The following is a 16,097-nucleotide window of genomic DNA, read 5'->3' on the forward strand; positions in this document are numbered from 1 at the left end:
CTTGCAAAGTGGATATATCATGGTCTCCTCTCTCTTGATTTTCATTCCTGTCCACAATCTCACGGTCGACGATGTGATTTTCCGAGATGTTCTGATATCAGTCAGCAGATCTGTCATCTTTTGACCATTAATTTCAGCCAATGTTTCCCTTGATAGGGCGTCAATGTCCTCAACTGTCAGTCCAACCTGAGTTCCTGATCTTTCTGCTTTGGCCAGGTCATCGACTGCTTCGCTCCCGCGTTCACCAACCAGTGATGGAATAATTGATAAGTCAGGGTATTGCCTTGTTTTCCAGGCCTCTGAGCTGTCTTATGACTCACCCTGTAGATAGCATGGAGTGAGTTCTGCCAGCGTTCCCTGGTCAGAGCCCGGACGTGGAGGGGCAGGAAGGGGGGTCTAGGTAGGAAGAGTGGGATGAAAGGAGAACAAAATGGTGAATGTCAGGAACTCTCCATGTTTGCATCACAACAGCACCAAGAGCCAGCTGGAGGGCATGACAGACAATGGGGAGGGAGGGATTCCCTGAGGGAAGACGGGGAGACCGGCATCTGAATCCCCCAGGTGCCTGCTGCCTTACTGGCTGGCACCTTACAGCAGCATGGGCTGGAGGAGGGCAGGTGGGGGGTGCTGCTAGCCTGGCCAGGGTGCCTAACGCTGGGTTCTCTCCCGCAGTCCTTCACCCGGCTGACGGAGCTGGTCCTGCAGGCTCACAGGAAGGAGCTGGATGGGCTGCGCTCGTATGGGGTGGATGAACTGAACTTGGCCGAGCTGGAGGAGGAGGAGTGCAAACCCGAGGGGGCAGAGAACTCCCCCAAAGCCTGCTGGTGCTGAAGGGCCTCTCTGCTGCCCGGGTCCCCCTACCCTGCCGCCGGCCTGCTCCGCTCCCTGTGCTGCTGGACTCTGCTCGGGCTCCCCAGTGTGTGTCCTTTGCTGTCCCCTGGGTCTGCCGTGCTCCGTAGGTTCCTCCCGACGTGCTGTGTGTGCCAGATGTCCCGGTGTCACTCTGCCCATCCTGGTGCATTTGTGGTCCCCCACTTCCCACAACCGGAGCAGGATCAGTCTCGCGTGCAGCCTTCCTAGGAGGCACCCACAGGCGTCGGATGGACTTCAGCTCTGGCTGTGCTATCCAGGGATTGCTTCCTTGTGCTCACAAGGACTCCACTTCGCTGCAATGAGTGAGGCAGCCGGGACAGTTGGGCAGGCAGTGCCAGGCCTGGCCCACAGTAACCTGAGCAGAGAAACTTCCACTGCCAACATGCCCTTCTGCAGGTGGGGCATCCACGAATGTGGCTTCATAGAGGGGCTTTGTGGACATGTGGCTCTGGCTGTCTCAAACACTCGGCCTCCTTCTGCCAGTGTCCCCAGAGCCACTTGCCCTGAAGGCTCCTAGCTGGGAGCAGCGCTGCCGCAGACGCCTGTCCGTGCGGTGGGTGGTGCTGGGGCTGCCTGGGACCAATAACCTCAGCTAAACTCTCCCCACCCGCTCGGCTGCCTGCAGTCTGGTGCTCAGACAGGACTCCGGGAGCCCCAGAGAAGTGGCTGGTCATCCCAAGGGGCTGATCCCTTCCAGCTCTCGGCGGGAGCTGCGGCTGGCCAGTGCCTCTGCAAATGAGGCCACTCCTCTGGGTGCCCATGCTGGGGGTAGGGGCCTTGCGGCTGGCTGCTGGGCTCCCCAAGGCTGCTTAGTGCCAGCACAGGCTCTGAGGCCATCCTGGGCCCTAATGGGGTCACTGCTGTGCTGCCCGGAGACTCTCAAGAGCTCTGGCGGCTACTGGAAGATGTCCCTTGGCTTCTCTGGGAGGCAGCCAGATGCCAGACTGTGGGGGCAGCCAGTCTGCTCACGCCTGGCCAGGGGGGCTAACAATCTCCGGAGGTTGGTTCGGCCGTGTCCCCCACAGGCCCAGGAAGAGGTGAACCCCTTGGGAGGACGTACATCACGGCCTTCCTCCGCGCTGGACTGGCCGAGGAGAGTCACGTCATGAGTCACTCAGGCCACGGATCGAGTTGGCTGGATCCCGGAGGAGCTGTCTGCCACCTGTTTATTGCCTGCCCCACTGGCCATCCGGAACATGGCAGGGATCTAGAACCAGTTCTGGCTCGACCCCTCCTGTTCCTGGCTCCTGCCAGAGGCCTGCTGCACTTGGCACCTTCTCAGGCTCTCGGGGCTGATCTGCCATCTTCCCCTGTGGGACTGGGCCTGGCCCAGCCAGGGGGTGTGAGAACGTCTCCAGTCCAGTCTGCACTGCATGGTTCTGAGTCCAGTTCCCAGCCCACGTCCAGGAGCTTCCAGGGTGACCTGCATTTACACGCAGGGCTGTGAAACGGGGGCTGCCCTGTCCATGCCACTGGGAGCTGAGCTATGAGGCATATCCCTGCTGGCGCTGCTCCTTGCCAGCCAGGGCCCGGCTGGCAGATGGACTCTCCTTGCTTTGCACTCTGCCCCTCTGTCCATTTCTTGGGAGGCTCTTCGGAGCCGGCAGACACCACTTAACCAGCCGGGAAATGGGTTTGCGCCCCCTCCGCCCCCCAGGACATGTTAATTCGTGCTCTTCATTTTCCACCCCTTCCCCTTCTGGTGTCCGAGGAGCAGGGGATGGTGGGAGCCTCAGGAGAGATGGGGGTGGGGTGGGGTCTCACTTTGCAACTATTAACCCTTTCTGTGCCAGTGCTGGCGGTTACCCGCTACACCGAAGGTGGTGTCAGATGTATGGGCAGGACTGAGTGTCTTCCACGTGCCCTGCTGGGCTAATCAGGGGCCTTGGCTATGGCCCTCCCCCACCATCCCTGGTCGTCTGTGGCGCTGGGAAGGGCAGGCCCCAGGAGAGCGCTGCCTATTGTCCCACCACAAGGGGGCGCTCACCTTCAAACCCAGCAGGGACAAGGGGCAGTAGCAGCGCAGGCTCAGGAGCCCTGCAGGAAAGCAGGCGCTGAAGACAGAGGGCTGGCATGCAATCGGCTCAGCTCTCACGCCCCTCCCTGGGACCCTCACTGCTGGTGAGATGCCCTGGAGCCCTTGTCTGCAACAAAGGGGAAGCAGGGATTCGTGGAGCGCTGCAAAGAGGAGAACGCTGCGGGCGAAGGCTCTTGGTGCCCCTGCCAACGGGCAGCGGACGGGGGCGGATCGTGCTGCTGTGGGAGGGGGAGAGGCACCCATCCGATCCTTCCTTCCTGCTGGGCTCACCCCGTGCAGCAGGGCTCTAGGAATCCGCCCGTGTATTTCCACACTCAGCGCCAAGGTGCAGATGCTGCGCTCTGAACCGAGCTAGGAACTGCTGCTGCCGGAGGTCATTAGACTCCAGCTCAGCCTCCCCTTGCTGCATGGCTTCTGGGGGGCTCCACATGTCTGCAAAGGCAGCCCTGACTGCCCCCCGCAGGAAGCCTTGGCTCTGTGGGGCGGCGGGCCTGCTTCTCTTAGGCACTGCCTGGGGAGGTCCTGTTGCTGGCGCTGGACCGAGAGGCGATGGTTGCAAAGCTGGCTCGGTGCAGAGCGCCGTGAGTTCCCGGATGCCAGGTGGCGGTAAGATTGCGCTATGGGCGGTCAGTTTCCTAGAGAAATGCTCCCAGCTCCTGGCCCCAACTCCTCCATTGCTAGTGGACCAGGCTTCCTCTGGTACATGAGCCAGGCGTCCTACCTGCCCCATGTTAGCCATGGATCTTTGCCTCTTTGTCTCCAGCAGCGACTGTCTGCTCATCCCGTCCTGAGGTCCTGTTTGAAAACACAAAGCTGCCCCCCCGTGAGTCCTCGGCTGTGTGTGTCCATTCCGCCCGCAGCGCCCTCTGCCCGCCCGGGTGGGCCTCGTGTGACCTATTCCTGGAGTTCATTATTTTAGACACAAATGTTTACAAAATAAAGGTGATTTCAAACCGGTGAGGGGACTGCCTCGTTCCTTCTCTCTGGGATCTCGCCACCTGGAGACAGGGCCCTGAGAGGCGGAATGGGACTGCAGTGAGTTTGAGGGTCTGGCCCGGGTGGGTGCATGGATGGTCAGATATTGCTGCTGCCTCTCGCTGGCACCGCCTGCTCTCTCGAGCTGGGTGGGCAATGCAGGCCTGCTATGCATATCTGTCCTGGCCCTGGGGTGCCCTGGAGCACAGCAGCTGACCTGTGAGTTGGTGCAGTGAGCTGTACCTTGGCAACCTGTGCCCAGCTGGCAGATGGACAGGGAGGGTGGGGGGACGGAGCTGCCATGGTTTTGCAGTAGCTGGGAGCTGTCTGTTCTCACTGGCCAGATTCGCCCAGCAGAGCAGTGCAGGGGGTTGGGAATGCTGAAAGGAGTCTGGCCTGGAGCAGGCTAAGAGCCTTTCCCTCAGACTGTGAAGAACTTCAAAAAGATCTCACAAAACTAAGTGATTGGGCAACAAAATGGCAAATGAAATTTAATGTGGATAAATGTAAAGTAATGCACATTGGAAAAAATAACCCCAACTATACATACAATATGATGGGGGCTAATTTAGCTACAACGAGTCAGGAAAAAGATCTTGGAGTCATTGTGGATAGTTCTCTGAAGATGTCCACGCAGTGTGCAGAGGCGGTCAAAAAAGCAAACAGGATGTTAGGAATCATTAAAAAGGGGATAGAGAATAAGACTGAGACTATATTATTGCCCTTATATAAATCCATGGTACGCCCACATCTTGAATACTGCGTACAGATGTGGTCTCACCTCAGAAAAGATACACTGGCACTAGAAAAGGTTCAGAAAAGGGCAACTAAAATGATTAGGGGTTTGGAGAGGGTCCCATATGAGGAAAGATTAAAGAGGCTAGGCCTCTTCAGCTTGGAAAAGAGGAGACTAAGAGGGGATATGAGAGAGGTCTATAAAATCCTGAGTGATGTGGAGAAAGTGGATAAGGAAAAGTTATTTACTTATTCCCATAATACAAGAACTAGGGGACACCACATGAAATTAATAGGCAGCAGGTTTAAAAGAAATAAAAGGAAGTTCTTCACACAGCACACAGTCAACTTGTGGAACTCCTTGCCTGAGGAGGTTGTGAAGACTAGGACTATAACAGTGTTTAAAAGGGAACTGGATAAATTCATGGTGGTGAAGTCCATAAATGGCTATTAGCCAGGATGGGTAAGGAATGGTGTCCCTAGCCTCTGTTTGTCAGAGGATGGAGATGGATGGCAAGAGAGAGATCACTTGATCATTGCCTGTTAGGTTCACTCCCTGTGGGGCACCTGGCATTGGCCACTGGCGGTAGACAGGATACTGGGCTAGATGGACCTTTGGTCTGACCTGGTACAGCTGTTCTTATGTTATGTTATGTTATGTTTATGTTATGTACACCTCCCTCCCCTACAGCCAGGGCAAAGCCGGGCAGGACTGAGCCTGGGCTTGGATGCTACAGATGGTAACCACAGTCTGGCACTGTTCTCTGACTGCACTGGCTTGGGGCAGCTGTCTGTGGGCACGGGCAGCAGCCAGGAAAAGATAAAAGCCGGATGTCAAACCCTCATCAGCCTGGGCTCTGGTTTCTCCACTGCCCCAGGGGCAGCTCTGGTTCCAGGCAGCTGCACGAGGGCCTCGTGTGCTAGCAATTGGATCCCACTGCCAGTAATTCCAGCTGCTTTCACCTGGGGTGGGAGGGGCTGAGCACCTGGGGGGCATTTCCTTTTGAGGGGGTGGGGCAGGCACCCTGGAATGTTCCCTTTCCTTGAGGGTGGGGTGTCAGATGGGCTGAGGACCCACCCAGGGACGGTTGCTTGTGCTGAAACTGAGGCCTGAGCTGGAATTTTGGCTCCTAAGCAAGCCTTGAACCTGGGTCTCCTACAGCATGTATGTGAGAGCACCCGGGAGCCAGGCGTAGGCACCACCTGCAGCTGCTGCAGCAGGGTTTGTGGTTCCCCAGCACCGGCACTGACAGCGGGACAGATCTCCGGGCACTGGCCCCGCTGAGAGCAGATGCACTGATGTCCACTTGCAGGAAATGAGCTGAGCTCCTTGTACACCTCCCTGGGCGCCCACAGGGGTGGCCTGCTGGCACCTTGGCTCACCCAGCTGTCCTTCCCCGACTGGTCGTGAGCTGCAGCTCCCCCGAACAGCCCTAGCCCATTCTAGTCTGGCTCTTAGAGAAAGAAAACCCCTTTGCTGGACCATCTGCCTTGGCAACAGGAGCAGAGCCCACTCCTGGCAGTGTGTGTGTGTGTGGGGGGGGGGGGAACTGGTACCACATGAGCCTCCCACAGTGGTGTTGTCACCCGTGGCAGCAGAAGCTGAAGCAGGAGGCAAACCTGGAATGACAGCACTGGGACAGGTGAGGAGCTGGGGCAACAGAGGAAGCTGGGCCAGGCCTAGCCAGTCCCTGGCCACATGCAAGCCCAGCATTTCTCTCACGCTGCTGGCTCCGGCTCCAAGATCTCAGCTTGTTTGTTTAAATCAGGCTCCAGCAGAAGTGGTTGCAAGAAAAACCTCCCTCCTCTACTCAGCCCTGCAGGTTGGAGAGGTCTGAGCTGTCCCATCTATCTGCCGAGGGGGGTGAACTTCCCCCAACCAGTGCTGTGAGGACTGCGAACATCTCTCCCGTTCACTAGTTAGTTGCTCAGAATGAGGCTGAGTTCTCTGACATCCAGCAACGCCGGGGGGGATTTGCATAGACACACCCACTCTGCCTAGGTGGTCAGTGGGCAGAGCTGCGTGGGGTTATAAATCACTTTATTGAGCACAGGGCTAACAAAAAGTGGCTGTCCTTAGTGCGTGAGTAAAGGACAGCAGAACTGTGTCTAGCATCACCTGATTGGTGTGTGTGTGTGTGTGGGGGGGGGTGTCACCCTCATCTGAACCTCGCTCGCGAATCAGCAATAAGGATACCAAGTGCCATTGACAATGAGTGTGTGGGCTGTGGTGTTTCTACTTGGCTGTTTGCATTCTGGGATGAGCTTTACGGTGCGTCTACAGGGCTGATAAATACCTGGGGCTGGCCTGTGACAGCTGGTTCAGGCTAAGCGGGGGTTTAATTGAAGTGTAGAGCAGATGGCTGGAGATCTTGCTGCTTTGTGAGGTCCCAGAGCACGGACCCCACCCCAAACCCAAATGCTACACAGCACCCGCTTAGCCAGAGTCAACTGGCACAAACCCGCCCCAGGTGTTCCACTGTAGGGTAGACATAACCCAGAGCTGCTATTTGACCCTCCCCTCTCCAGTGCTTAAAGACAGAGCTGATTGGGCTCGAGTGAGAGTCCTTGTTTCTGTGCAGTGATGGTTAGAGCTGAAATCCCTGATGAGTAAGTGTAGGGGCTCTGGCTTAGTCATGGTGTGGGGGCGGCATTGCAGGGAAAGGCGACGACGGGGCAGCAGCGCAGAGATTCCTGGCTAGCCAGTGAAATCACCGAGAGCTGGGGGATCTTGGAACACGGCATCGTGGAAGGAGCAGCGAGCAGCGGCAGCAGCGGCAGGGCTGACCGCAGCAGAGCATGCAGCGGCAGTGAGCCCGTTGCAGAGGTGGTGGTAGCAGTGAGGGGGGGGTTGTTTGGGGTGCATAGGGTGATGCAGATTTAGAAGGGAGCGGTGTGTTAAAGGGATGTTTGTTTGGACTTTCACACCAGGAGGTGGGAAACTGAGGCAAAGGCCCGTTAAGTTTTCCCAGATCAGGGGGTGTGATTTGAGCTGGTTCTGTTTTGTATTGTGAAGAGGAACCCCTAGATACTGACCCTGTCCTGTTGCTGCCAACATCACCTGGCAGAAGGGTTATATGCCCTCCCCAGTCAGCTGAACGTGGCCCTATTCCAGCCCCACAGGGAGAGCCTGGAGGAAACCCGCTCACGGTTTGATCAGCTGCATTGGCTAATGTCAACTGGCTCAGTGGGTGAATGACTCTGGGAAGGGCCCCCAGCTCTTCCCCCCCCATCTGAGCCCTGGCGCTAGAAGAAGTCGGACGCATGGATACTTGATAAGGGGCTGAGGAGAGGGGCATGGAGAGGAGCATGCCAGGGGGGCATGCCCAGCTCCCACACTGTCTAGTCTCATCTAATCTCTGCCTTCTGTCATGAGGCTGTGCCATCTGCACACTGCTGGGCTGGGGGCAGCAAGGGGACTGCATGAAGCCCACAGTAGATGGGCAAAGTGCCCAGTAATGGCCCCACACTGGGGTGGCTGGGCTCTCTGCGACTGTGCCACACGGCTGGAGGAGTCCAGAAGACGCTAGGAGGTGAGGGGCCCTGTTATAAACAAGTACATCCTGCCCCATTTGCCATAAATACCCCCACTACTGTTCCAGGAGCACATCAATACTGGGAGTGGGGCCGTGCGCCGACACCCAGTGAGAGACGGGCTCTGCCCCTAAGAGCTCACAGCCTCCATAGACAGTGGGTGGAGGGGAAACTGAGGCTTGGAGGTGGCAGGATGGAGCTGTCTAGAGTTGCAGGCCCTGCCTTGCCCTGCCCCCCCCCCCCCCCCAATTTCCTACCCAGCTATTTCCTATGGGCGCTGCCTGCAGCTAACTGATCCACTGTGGGAAGGAGCCTGCTTAGGTGCCTCTGAGAGCTGCTGCCTTGGAAACCCCTCAAGGGCCCGGGCCGTGCCTGCCGGGTACTGTTCCCAGCCTCAGAACCTGCTGTGGGTGCCGAGCCCAGCCAGCCTGGATGGAGGGATACACACACACACACACACACACGAGTGGGGCTCTGGTAAGCATGGGGCCACCCCTGCCCCCAAGAGGATTATTAACAAAAGAGGGTTGGGGGTGGGGCTCTGTTTACCGCTAGGAGGCAGCGTAGTGAATAGCTAGAACACTGGACTGGGCCCCAGGAGCCCTGGGTTCTAACCCCAGCTTTGTCACTGGCCTGCTGGGTAAGACCCTGCCTCGAGCCTTAGTTTCCCCCTGGGGGTAATGATACTGCCCTGCTTTGAGAGTGACAGATGAAAAGCATTACATATGCTCCCTGCTACAGCCCAGGAACATACAGTCTGTTTTCCCTGGGGAGCTCTGCCTCACCCAGCCAGAGTGAGCACATCTCAGTGGAATGTGTACATTTACGCTCAGACTTCCTTTTTCCCCTGTGGCCATTGGAATCAAATTGTCCTGGGTGAGTTTTAAAGTCAACCCCTCTACCCTGTCTGAGTGGCCCCCTGCCCCACCCCCAGCTGGGCTTTGGGCAACTCATTGCACAGACACCAGCTGAGTTTCCAGTGTGCAGCAGCTCCCATCTGTCATTTAAGGCCCTCTGAATACCTCATCTTGATGCAAGCCCGGTACACGCCCCAGCTATTCACTGCCTTGCCAGGCCCCTGTTCACATGGTATCTGAGTGCATCACCCCTGGTCACAGAGTTACCCTTGTGCCCCCTAGGAGGGTGGTGAAGCACTGGACTGGGTTACCTAGGGAGGTGGTGGAATCTCTTACAGGTTTTTCAGGTCAGGCTTGACAAAGTCCTGGCTGGGATGATTTAGTTGGGGATTGGTCCTGCTTTGAGCAGGGGGTTGGACTAGATACCTCCTGAGGTCCCTTCCAACCCTGATATTCTAAGGAGAAGCCCCATTTCACGAGAGAGGCACCAGGTGGATTATGTGACTTAGCCAAGGTCACCCAGTAGGTCAGTGGCACAGTCGGGCCTAGAACCCAGGTGTCCTGAGGCCCAGGCCAGCTTTCCTTCCTCCCCGAAGCCTTTGCAGGTCACCCCCTTCCACCCTGCCTGGCCTGGCCTGAGAGCAGGAAGGTGCAAACCAAACTCAAGGTGCCTTTTCTCTTTCCCTTGTCCATGTCTGTTAGGGTTGGGCTGGCAGTGAACCAGTGAGCCAGGGCAGGTCTGTAGGACAACGCCACAGGCAGCAGAGCTTAGCTGTTGTGCCCTCGATTGAGTGTTACCAGCAAAGCCAAGCCCTGGGAAGAGGGAAATTTGGGCATTGGCTCAGGCTCATTGACCCGGTGTCAGCGGCCGGGGGAGAATCCAGAACATTCTCCTCCTAAGGCAGCAGCGTCAGTCAGGCCCAGCCCCCATTCTGACATCTTCTAAAGGCATTTTTTAAAGTTTATTTATGTATTTTATATTACAATAGGGTTTAGTTAGTCTGTTATAACATCAAATTAAATTAAAAATACCAATAAACCAAATTCTGAAGTGCAGTCATTGCAAAATGAAAAAGTGAAAGGTCCCATTCTGAGCAAGTCAAAAATGTTTTGTCAATTCTTTTCTAACCACGTCACTGAAATCGACGTTACCGCAGAATGTTTTCATTTTGTCAGATTCACTTTTTCTGATGGAAAACGAGTGTCAGAAAATTTTCCACGTACTCAGATAGAAGGAAAAAGAAAAGGAAACCAAAATATTGGCTTGTTATGGTTTAAATCTCATGAAGCTTTAAACAAATCTCCTGATTTTTGAACACTTGTGGCTAAGGATGCTGAAATGGGCCTGTCACTCATTGTGTGTCTGTGCAGTGTTCAGCCCAATGGGGTCCTGATCTCAGCCAAAGCAGGATCTGTTTCGTGCTATGTGTGTCTGTGCAGCACCTGGCACAACAGGGCCCTGATCTCAGCTGGGGCAGGGCCTGTCACTCGCTGTGTGTCTGTGCAGCACCTGGCCCCACTGGGCCCTGCTCTCAGCTGGGGCAGGACCTGTCTCTCACTGTGTCTGCGCAGCACCTGGCACAACAGGGCCCTGCTCTCAGCTGGGGCAGGTCCTGTCTCTCCCTGTGTGTCTGCGCAGCACCTGGCACAACAGGGCCCTGATCTTGGGATGTCTAGGGGTCAGTGGAAGGCACATCCTACCAGTCACTGTCTGATTCTTCCCTCTCAGTTGCATCCCCCCAGTGCAATGTCTCTGCTAGAGGAGCTGATCAACTTGAATTACTGAGAACTAGCCGGAGTATCAGGTTGGCCTGAATTTCCTTCCTGTGCTGGCTGCTTTGCAACGAGACCTGTGCAGACCTGACCTGCTGCTTTGCTCTGCGGTCAGAAAGAGTTGGCTCACTGACAGAGGAGCGCTCTGCTTTCCTTCCAGGCGGTGCCAAGAACGGAGAGACCGTTGGAGCCGCCCATCACGTGGGGCATGGGGCGAGCCTTAAGCCAGCGCCTGCAAGCAGGCGAGGCTCACTGTGCAGCTGCAGCCATGGCTCACATCGCCAAGTCCTTCTACGACCTGAGCGCCACCGACATCCACGGGGAGAAGGTGGATTTCAACAACTTCCGGGGCCGGGTGGTTTTGATTGAGAACGTGGCATCCCTCTGAGCCACCACAGTGCGGGATTACACCCAGCTCAACCAGCTGCAGGCCCGGTACCCGCAGCGGCTGGTCGTGCTGGGCTTCCCTTGCAACCAGTTTGGCTACCAGGTATGTGGCACCTGCACATAACCCCCCATCCCATGTCCTCTGCCTCACCAAAGAGCCCTGGAGGTTGCAGGCCCTGCAGGATCATCCCCCTCCAGCGTGCTGAGCATGCAGCGGGTGCTGGCTCGGTGCTTGGAGAGCTCCCGCCAGCTAGGGGCTGGGAACAGGAGACGTGTGCGGCCTCAGTTCCTCCTATGGCGTCTCGCCTGGGCATGTGGGATAGGGTCAGAGCGGCCGCTGGGGTAGGAATTGCCGGGGGGGCACCAACCCCTTGGGATGGCCACGCAGCAGCACGGGGATATGGGACCAGTGCCCCCAGTCCAGCCCAGAAATCAGTTCCAAAGCCAGGCAGTGACCCAAGGGATCGGCTGCCCAGCGCCCTGTTGCTTACACTGGTGACGCTCTGCCTTGCACCAGGGTGCGGGGCGGGAGCACCCTGCCCTTTGATTCTGCTGCCAGTGCCACCCTGCATGGCACAGGCAGGTATGAGTGAACTAGCCGATGCTGGCCTCAGCGCACCTGTAAGACCCAACGGCCCAGGTGGGTCTGTGCTGAATGCAGCATGTGTTTTGCATGCTCTTGCCCCAGGCTGGGCTCCCTCTTCCCAGCCTGTCTCCTGCTTTTCTGGCAAGGTGCCCTCCTGCCCATGTAAAGCCTCTTTGGTGACCCCTCAGTGGCAGCCTGAGCACTGCCCAGAGGCGGGCATTGGAGCAGCTCCACCGTACAGGTGGCGGAGACGGGCCCCAGCGTGCGAGTATCTCACCTGGCTGCAGCCTGACGGGCAGGGCCCAGGTTGCCCCCACAACCAGAGCAGTGTGAGAGCAGCTAGAGATGGAGCAGGGTGGCTGGGTCCCTTCCAGGGGCCAGGACAGGGTTCTTTGCTGGGACTGTACAATCTAGCTGCTGGTCAGGACGTTTCCCCTGCTCTCACATGGTGGCCCGGCAGGGAGGTCAATGAACAGTGATACAGGATGCCTGGGTTCTCTTCCCAGCCCTGCCACAGCTCTACTGGGTGACCTTCGGCAAGTCACTTCCCTGCCCTGTGCCTCAGTTTCCCCTTTGCCTGTCTTGTCTATTCAGACTGTGGGCTCCCTGGGGCAGGGACTAGCGCTCGCTCTGAGTCTGTGCAGCACTTGGCACGAGGGGGGGGAGGTGATCTCCACCAGGGTCAAAGCAGTGCCAGGACAATGCCCCCACCCCGATCTCAGTGGGGGTCTATGCAGCTCAGGACATAACGGGCAGGGGGGAGGGAACCTCAGTCACACCCTGAATTCCTCACAGTGTGCTTGAGGGAAGGCAAATAAATGAGGGAGTGGCAGAACAGGCTGGGCCAGTGTGCTGGGGGCTGGGACCATCCATGAGTCACTAAGGAGCAGCGGGAGGCGGGGGGACAGTGCTGGGCTCCAGTCCATCCCTGGATGCCATTGCTCTGCAGCCCGACACGCCCTGTCCTCTCCCCGGCAGGAGAACAGCACCAATGAGGAGATCCTCAACAGCCTGAAGTACGTGCGGCCCGGGGCCGGCTTCGAGCCCAACTTCACCCTCTTCCAGAAATGCCAGGTGAATGGGCAGGACGTGCACCCCGTCTTCACCTACCTGAAGGCCCACCTGCCCACCCCGGCCGACGAGCCCTCTGCCATCATGAACGACCCCAAGTTCGTCGTGTGGAGCCCGGTGCGGCGCAGCGACCTCTCCTGGAACTTCGAGAAGTTCCTGGTGGGGCCCGAGGGGGAGCCCTTCAAACGCTACAGCCCCAAGTTCCAGACCATTGCCGTCGAGCCCGACATCCAGCGCCTCCTCAAGCTAGCCAAATAGGGGGGCAGGAATGGGAGTCCGGCTGCAGCGCCCCCTGCTGGAGGGGCACAGCGGCCATTGGAGCGGCAGCCACCCCCTAAGTCTCAGCCCACTGCGGCCAGCATCAGTACTTTACTAGGTGACGGCCCCTTTCTAAACCGCATGGGAAGGGGGCCCGAAGGGGGTAAAGGCACTGAACGCTCGGCCCTCTGGGCACCGGGCCCCGCCTGGTCTAATAAACAGGCCTGAAAAGAGCTGAGTCTTGGTGTATTTTGTACCCCTGCCCCCCGCGATTGCAAAGCCTGGTGCTAGGACAACAGAGTCGGCTGCCTCTGACTGGCCAGAGCAGGGAGGCCCAGCCTTCCCGGGTGGTGAGGAGACAGCAAGGGCACTTCAGGCCCGGGTCTTGTGCCAGCCTCCACCATGTTGGCAGAGGGCCCTGAGCCCTTGCTGCAGCAGGGGTGGCAGATTGTGGGGGGAGACTGGCAGAGCCTGAACGCCCACAGGGGCTGTGCTGGAGGGAGTCCGGCACAGAGTGGTGGGTGCCCAAGGCAGCAAGCTGGGCAGAGGGCTGCCCGTCACCAGGGCTGGCAGGACATGCCAATATTCCTCCTGCCTAAAGGGGCCTCACCCATTAAAATGGCTGCGAGGGCAGGTGCCCCTCGTGGCAAAGTGAGTTCACAGCTCTTTGTGAGCAGAGGCCCAGAGACATCAAAGATCTCAGCCCAGCTGGGACCGTACCCCACTGCAACCTGCCCCTCTGCAATGCCCTGGGAACAGCCCAGCTGGGGGCCGTGCCCCACAGCAACCCACCCCTCTGCAATGCTCTGGGAGCAACCTAGCTGGGGGCCATGCCCCATAGTAACCTGCCCCTCTGCAATGCCCAGGGAAAAGCCCGTCCAGGGGCTGTGCCCCACAGCAACCAACCCCTCTGCAATGCTCCGGGAGCAACCCAGCTGGGGCCATGACCCATGGTAACCTGCCCCTCTGCAATGCCCAGGGAAAAGCCCAGCTGGGGGCTGTGCCCCATGGCAACATGCCCCTCTGCAATGCCTCATGGCAACCAGCCCCTCTGCCATGCCCCAGAGCAGTCCCAGCTGTGCGGGGGGGAGGCATCCCCGACAGCAAACCCAGCCCCTCTGCAAAGCATCAGGCCAGGTGGGGGCACTGTGCCTCAATTCAGGAAGCCCCCTGACAAGTGGCTGGGGGTGCGGGGCTCAGCCTCTGTGAGGGGAAGTGTGTCTGCCTTCTCCTCCCCCCGCACTGGAAGAGACCAGGAAGTTACCCCCTCCCATAGGCTTTCGTTCCTCTGCCAGCCTCCTATCTGGTAGGGCATTCCCCACATCGACAGCTGAGGACCTGCCTTCCAGGAGCATCAAGAGGAGCTGCTTCCCCATGCCACAAGCCCTCACGGGGGCATCAGTGAGCGGCTCTGCCACCTGTGGGGCCCATCTGGCCTGCTCTGGGATGGCTGGAACTGCCCGTGTCAGAATGAGCCTATTGCTGGGCCCCCTTCGCCCGCCCCAGGCCAGGGATTTGTTCCTTGCTGCGGCTCAAGGCAGAATTACAGCCCCAGCCCCACTGGGTGTGCAGAGCCTCAGAGACACGCCCCGAGTGGGACTGATGCTGCCCGAGGCTGCCGAGAGCCTGAGCCCATTGCTCGGAGGGAGCCGCCCCGGGCGTGACCGACACAGCGATGCCACCTCAGGCTACAAAGAGCCTCAGGGGCAGATTCCCTGCCCAATTCAGGGGCCTGGGTGGCTCCTGGCCCCAGCTAAGGCAGCTCAACTTGTGTCCCTGCTGCCATGACCCCATGGTGCTTTGCAGGGGATAGGTCTGCCCTAGCCACACCCCTCCCACCTGCCCTGCCTCCATCCACAGCCCATGGCAGCCAAGCTAGCTCTGTGCCTAGGGTGGGAATCACTGATGGCATCTTGTACTGGGAGCGGTGGTATAGTCTAGTGGCTAGCGCGCTGGGCTAGGACTCAGAAGACCTGGGTTCTACCCCCAGTTCTGCTGCAAAGTGACAGCCCTGCTCGGCCCCTCAGTTTCCCCACCCTTTGCCTTCAGCGTGAGCCCTATGGGGAAGACAGCATCTTCCACTGCATATGTGCAGCACCTAGCGCAACAGGGCCTCAGGGCACAATCATTGGCCTGCTAAACCCATGGTTGTGAGCTCAATCCTTGAGGGGGCCATTTAGGGATCTGGGGCAAAAACCTGTCTGAGGATTGGCCCCGCTTTGAGCGTGGGGTTGGACTAGATGACCTCCTGAGGTCCCTTCCAACCCTGATATTCTAGGATTCCTCCTGGAGAAACTAGCCCACCCGATCTCCCGCAGTCCTCAGAGCCTCCTTGGTCACTCTTCTGAACCCTCTCCAGGCAATCTCTGGTACTGCTGCTGGGTGACCTTTGACAAGTCACTTTCCTGCTTGTTGCCCCAGCTGTAATGGAGGGTGTGTGTGTGTGTGTGATGCTTCTGGAGACTCCTCCATACAGTGCCTGGAGATGGCTGGTGGAAACGCCCCAGCAAGGCGCTCCGTATTAAAGCCAAGCAAAAGCACCCAGCTAGTCACTCGTGTGCAGGGTGGGATCCTCCCATGGGGCGGCACAGAAACGTCCAGCCTTGGCCGCCCCTCAGGGTGCAGGGCCAGAGGAGACTCTGCACTGCTGTGCCTTCACTTCCTCTGCAGTGGTGGGAATGGCTCTCACCAGGGTGGCAGGGAGCCAGCTGGGTTTAATGCTGTGGATCTGTGTGGCTTCCTTCTGTGACTTCACTGCCTGCCTCCCCTCCCCCCCCGGGGTGGAACAGGTGCGGGCACCTCACTCAGCACAGCCCCTTTCCCTCTGCCAGGGGGCACAGAAAACAGCCCAGCGAGCCCCACGCAGTCCTGTCATGAACAACTGCACCAACAAACCCACCCAGGAATTTCATTCCATCTAGCCCAGAACCTGCCCTAGGAGCAAACCTCTGGGCTTCGTGTGAAGCAATCAGGATCCTGCAGCAGGGGTCAGGGCCTCTCACTGGTCTCC

General features: G+C 58.2%; 1 protein-coding gene across 2 annotated transcripts in view; it reads left to right on the forward strand.

Annotated features, from left to right (window-relative positions):
• RAB15 (RAB15, member RAS oncogene family) overlaps positions 1-13,320 on the forward strand; it is a 36,833-nt gene extending 23,513 nt beyond the window's left edge. The window contains exons 7-8 of one of the 2 annotated variants that reach the window (XM_030561951.1): positions 10,946-11,275; positions 12,737-13,320. In XM_030561951.1, coding sequence (XP_030417811.1) covers positions 10,946-11,275; positions 12,737-13,087 — 681 coding nt within the window. In that variant the 3' untranslated portion in view covers positions 13,088-13,320. Of the gene's footprint in view, positions 1-672; positions 3,754-10,945; positions 11,276-12,736 lie in introns of those variants that run through there. The other variant, XM_030561952.1, reaches the window with a different exon arrangement.
• The last annotated feature ends 2,777 nt before the right edge of the window (positions 13,321-16,097 follow it).

Source organism: Gopherus evgoodei, chromosome 4 (genome assembly GCF_007399415.2).
Source record: "Gopherus evgoodei ecotype Sinaloan lineage chromosome 4, rGopEvg1_v1.p, whole genome shotgun sequence".
NCBI classification, from domain to species: Eukaryota; Metazoa; Chordata; order Testudines; family Testudinidae; genus Gopherus; species Gopherus evgoodei.